Source organism: Orycteropus afer, unplaced genomic scaffold, assembly GCF_000298275.1.
Source record: "Orycteropus afer afer isolate SDZICR_OR568_19922 unplaced genomic scaffold, OryAfe1.0 scaffold00003, whole genome shotgun sequence".
Taxonomy (NCBI): Eukaryota; Metazoa; Chordata; class Mammalia; order Tubulidentata; family Orycteropodidae; genus Orycteropus; species Orycteropus afer.
Window position 1 is genome coordinate 3,313,447 of NW_006921590.1, and position 5,994 is coordinate 3,319,440.

Sequence of the window (5,994 nt, forward strand, 5' to 3'; positions counted from 1 at the left end):
GAAGTAGATTGCCCAAACTTCTTTCTGAGTAGTGGCTGGTGGGTTTGAACTGTCAGCCGTCTGGTTAACAGTCAAATGCCTTAGGCACTACGCCACCAGAGCTGCCTGATACAGCATAGCCACATGAAAATCTCACCCCAGGAATATATTTGAAATTCATGACTTCTAATTTTGACATAAAGCTTTATTTCAAATATACAAGAGGACCTATGTAGATAAAGATACACTGTTTCTGTACAAAGAGAAAGAAGGAGAAATTTTTAATGTGTAAACATATTCTCAAAAATATACATATGAATAATCCTTATTTGGAAGTGATAAAATAAAAAATTCATGTACCTTGTTTTGATAGGGAGCACTTTTCCAGTCTTTGCTCATGAGAATATCCATAGAGTAGGGTCGCTTCTTTTAGTGCACTTTTATACCATTTCTTTTTATTTTTACATTTTCCTGGCTATAGAAATACACAAAAAGAATAAGACTCATTTTTAAATATATGATTTTAAATGCACTTCATTTAGCTCTTGAGTTATAACTAAATCTAATTTGGAGAACTGTATAATATATTACTCAAATTTTTGGTATCTGATTATTTCATTATTTTTTAGATATAGCATGTTAATAGCCAATATAGTCAGATAATTGAATCTTGATTACAAGGAGATTCAGTTCATACTTAAAAAGTTACAAAAAGTTAAGACATCTTTGTAAAAAGTAGTCATCACTAATATATTTTATTAAAATAACAGTGATTCTCTTTTATGTGACATTGGAATGATGTTAAAGTGGTAGATATTGAAAAGTAAGGTTTTTTACTGTGAAAGAAAATGAATTCCATTTCCATCTAGTTTTTGTCTTATGGCAGATATTGATAGTGGCTAAGACACTTGCCTGCTAACCAGACGGCTGGCGGTTCAAACCCACCAGCCACTCCTCGGAAGGAAGGTTGGGCAATCCTACTTCCGTAGTGATACTGCCTCGGAAACCCAAGGAGGGGTCGCTATGAGTCGGGGCCGACTCGACGGCACATAACAACAACAACAACAACATGCAAGTTACTTAAACTTCTATGCCCTGGTTTATTCATCTATAAAATATGTATAATGACAGTTCATACATTATAATGTTTCATAAGTATTAAATGAAGTAATAAATCATATTGTTTCCTGGTAAATACTCAGTAAGAAATATTGTACTGGGATACATCACTTTTTCTAAATGTTTACTTTGTTTTTGTTTTGTTTAGTGCCATTGGGTCAATTCTGACTCATAGAGACCCCATCCATAATTGAATGAAACACTGCCTGGTCCTGCACCATTTTCACAATCACTGATATGTGTGAACTCATCGTTGCACCCACTGTGTCAATCCTTCTCGTCGAGGGTCTTCCCCTTTTTAAAGCTGACCCTGGACTTTACCCTGCATGATATCCTTCTCCAGGGCTGGTCCCTTCTGACAACATGACCAAAGTATGAGATATGAGAGACAAAGTCTGGCCATTCTCCTTCTAAAAAAAGATTCTGGCTCTCGGTCCTCCAAGACAGATTTTTTTTTCATTCTTCAAGGAGTCCATGGTGCATTCAATATTCTTCACCAACACCACAATTCAAATGCATCAATTCTTCTGCAGTCTTCCTTATTCACTGTCCAGCTCTCACATGCATATGAGGTACTGAAAAGACTGTATCTTGGGTCAGGCACACCTTAGTCTTCAAAGTGACATCTTTGCTCTTTAACACAATAAAGAGGTTTTTGTTTTGTTTTGTTTTGTTTTTTTTGCAGATTTGCCTAATGCAATATGTCATTTGATTTTCTGACTCATGCTTCCATGTTGATCCAAGTAGGCTGAAATCCTTGGCACCTTCAATTTTTCCTCCATTTATCATGGTGTTGCTTACTGGTCCAGTTGTGAGAATTTTTGTTTCTTAATGTTGAGGTGCAATCCATACTGAAGGCTGTAGTCTTTGATCTTTATCAATAAGAGCATAACGTCTTCTTCACTTTCAGCACGCAACTTTGCATCATCTGCGTATCTCACACAGGTTGTTGATGAGTCATCTTCTGATACTGTTGCCATGTTCTTCTTCACATAATCTGGCTTCTCTGATTATCTGTTCAACATACAGATTGAACAAGTATGGTGACAAGATACAAGTCTAATGTACACCTTTCCTGATTTTAAACCAACCAGTATCTCCTTGTCCTGTTTGAATGAATGCCTCTTGCTCTATGTACAGGTTCCTCAAGAGAACAATTAATTGTTCTGAAATTCCCATTCTTCTCAATGTTATCCATAATTTGTTATAATCCAGAGAATCAAATGCCTTTTCATAGTCAATAAAACACAATTAAATATCTGAGACCTGGAGTTAGAACACCAGAAAGGGAAGAACATGCTCAGCATTTCTCAAGCCAAAAGAACTGAGGAAAAAATTTAGGCCTTGAGTTGCAATACTGAAAGATTGCATGATAGCATAATGCCTAAGGCACTTGACTGCTAACCAGAAGGCAGGCGGTTCAAACCCACCAGCCACTCCTCAGAAGGAAGTTTGAGCAAGCTACTTCTGTAGTGATACTGCCTCGGAAACCCAAGGAGGGGTCGCTATGAGTCGGGTCCAACTCAAGGGCACACAACAACATGGGCAAAATATTGAATGATGTAGGAAGCATTAAAAGATGATGGAAGGAATACACAGTCACTGTACCAAAAAGAACTGGTTGATCTTCATTCATTTCAGTAGATGGCATATGATCAAGAACCAATGGTATTGAAGGAAGAAGTAGAAGATGCACTGAAGAAATTGGTGAAGAACAAGGCTTCAGGAATTGATGCAATACCCATTGAGATGTTTCAACAAACATATGCCTCACTCCACTCACTCAACTATGCCAAGAGATTTGGAAGACAGCTACCTGGCCAATTGACTGGAAGAGATCCATATTTTGTACCCATTCCAAAGAAGGATGATCCCACAGAATGTGGAAATTATCAAACAATATCATTAATATCACATGCAAGTAAATCTTACTAAAGATAATTGAAAAATGGTTGCAGCAGAATATTGACAGAGAGCTTCCAGAAAACCAAGCTGGATTCAGAAGAGGATGTGGAATGAGAGATATCATTGCTGATGTCAGATGTATCTTAGCTGAAAGCAAAGAATACTAGAAAGATGTTTACTTATGTTTTATTGACTATGCAAAAGCATTTGATTGTGTGGATCATAACAAATTGTGGATAACAATGAGAAGAATGGGACTTCCAGAACAATTAATTATACTCATGAGGAAACTTGGAGGACCTTACACAGACAAGGAGGCTGTTGTTCAAATAAAACAAGGGGATACTTCATGGTTCAAAATCAAGAAGTGATTGCATCAAGGTCGTATGGTTTCACCATATTTATTCTATTTACATGCTGAGCAAATAATCCAAGAAGCTGGCTTATATGAAGAAGAATGTAGCATCAGGATTGGAGGAAGACTCATCAACAAAATGCAATAAGCAGATGGCACAACTTTGATTGCTGAAAGTAAGGATGACTTGAACCACTTACTGATGAGCATTAAAGACTACAGTCTGCAGTATAGATTACACCTCAACATAATGAAAACGAAAATCCTCACAACTGGACCAATAAGCAGCATCATGATAAATGGAGAAAACATTGAAGTTGACAAAAATTTCATACTACTTGGTTCCACAAGCAACACCCATAGAAGTAGCAGTCAAGACATCAGACAACGTAATGCTTTGGTAAATATGCTGTAAAAGAACTCTTCCAAGTGATGAAGAGCAAAGATGTCTCCTTGAAGACTAGGGTGCGTCTAACCCAAGCCATGGTGTTTTCAGTCACCTCTTATATGTGTGAGAGCTGAATATCAACATCAACAAGATGGTTAGACACAGCGGCTGTAATGATGGGCTCAGGTATAGCAAGGATCGTGAGGCTGGCACAGGCCAGGCAGTGTTTCGATCTGCTGTGCATATGGTTGCTATGAGTCAGAGATGACTCGATGGCACCTAACAACAATAACAAACATTCTGAGAAATACAGTCAAAGAACCTCTGGGTTAAAAATGACTAAAATACTGGGATGGGACCAATGATTTTTCCAATGCTATTTTAGAACTCGCCAAAAAAAAAGGTTTTTATAATGTTTTTATATGTTACAATTTATAAAATTCAGGCTACGATTTTTTTTTAAACTTTAACATCAAAAAGAATACTGCTGTTACTAGTTATAGAATGGAAGAAAATATTTGGCAACCCTAAATGTGATGTGGGTTTAATATCCAAAATATATTAAGAACTCCCACTACTCTATAATAAAAAGACAACCCAATTTAAAAATGAGCAAATGACTTGAATTGTCAATCCCCCAAAGAAGATAGATAGATGGCCAACAAGCACATGAAATGACGTTCGAAGTCATTATTCATTGTTGTTGTTGTTAGGTGCTGTGGAGTCGCCTGATTCACAGCAACCCTATGCACAGCAGAACAAAACACCACCCAATCCTTGCTAGACTTGAGCCCATAGCCAAAGCCACTGTGTCAATACATCTCATTGAGGGGTTTCCCCTCTTTTGTCGACCTTCCAACCTACCAAGCATGATATCCTTCTCCAGGGAATGGTCCCTTCTGACAACATGTCCAAAGTAGGTGAGACAAATTCTGGCCATTCTCGCTTTCAAGGAGCATTCCAGCTGCACTTCCTCCAGGACAGATTTTTCAGTTCTTTTAGCAGTCCATTTTACTTTCAGCATTCTTCGCCAGCACCACAACTCAAAAGCATCAACTCTTCTTTGGTCTTCCTTGTTCACTGTCCAGCTCTCACATGCATATAAGGTGACTGAAAATACCAAGGTTTGTGTCAGGCACACCTTAGTCCTCAAGGAGACATCTTTGCTCTTCAGCACTTGAAAGAGGTCCTTTGCAGCCAACTTGCCCAGTGCTATACATCATCTGATGTCCTGACTGCTTTTTCCATTGGCATCAATTGTAGAACCAAGCAACATGAATTCTTTGACAACCCCAAATCTTTTCTCCATTTATCATGATGCTGCTTATAGGTACAGTTGTGAGGATTTTTGTTTTCTTTATATTGAGATGTAATCCATACTGCAGACTGTATTCTTCAATCTTCATCAGTAAGTGCTTCAAGTCATCCTCACTTTCAGCAAGCAAAGTTGTGTTGTCAGGTTGTTAATGACTCTTCCTCTTCCTCCAATCCTGATGCCACATTCTTCTTCATGTAATTCAGCCTCTCGAATTATTTGCTCATCATATAGATTGACTAAGTATGGTGAAAGGATACAATTCTGGCACACACTCTCTTCTTGATTTTGAACCATGCAGTGTCCCCTTGTTCTGTTCAAACGACAGCCTCCTGGTCAAGGTACAGGTTGCTCATGAATACAATTAAGTGTTCTGGAATTCCCATTCTTCTCAATGTTATCCACAATTTGTTATGATCCATACAATCAAATGCTTTTGCATAGTAAATAAAATACAAGTAAAGTTCTTTCTGGTATTCTTTGCTTTGAGCCAAGAGCCATCTGACATCATCAATGAGATCCCTCATTCCATGTCCTCTTCTGAATACAGTTTGCATTTCTGGAAGCTCTCTGTCAAACTGCTGCAACTGTTTTTGAATTATCTTCAGCAAGATTTTACTTGCATGCGATATTAACAATATTGTTCGATAATTTCCACAGTCTGTGGGATCACCTTTCTTTGGAATGGATACAAATATGAATCTCTTCCAGTCAATTGGCCAGGTAGCTGTCTTCCAAATCTCTTGGCATAGTTGAGTGAGTGCCTCCAGCAGGGCACCCATTTGTTGAAACATCTCAATGGGTATTCTGTCAATTCCTGAATTCTTGTTCTTCACCAATTCCTTCAGTGCAGCTGCTACTTCTTCCTTCATTACCATTGGTTCTTGATCATATGCCACCTCCTGAAATGGATGATCATTGACCAATTCTTTT

The 5,994-nt window shown here is 38.0% G+C and overlaps 1 protein-coding gene across 1 annotated transcript in view; it reads right to left on the reverse strand.

The window, feature by feature from the left end:
* Window positions 1-5,994, reverse strand: part of ZCWPW2 (zinc finger CW-type and PWWP domain containing 2) — a 213,087-nt gene that overhangs the window by 112,703 nt on the left and 94,390 nt on the right. The window contains exon 3 of the mRNA XM_007936232.1: window positions 340-454. Coding sequence (XP_007934423.1) covers window positions 340-454 — 115 coding nt within the window. The remainder of the gene's footprint in view (window positions 1-339; window positions 455-5,994) is intronic.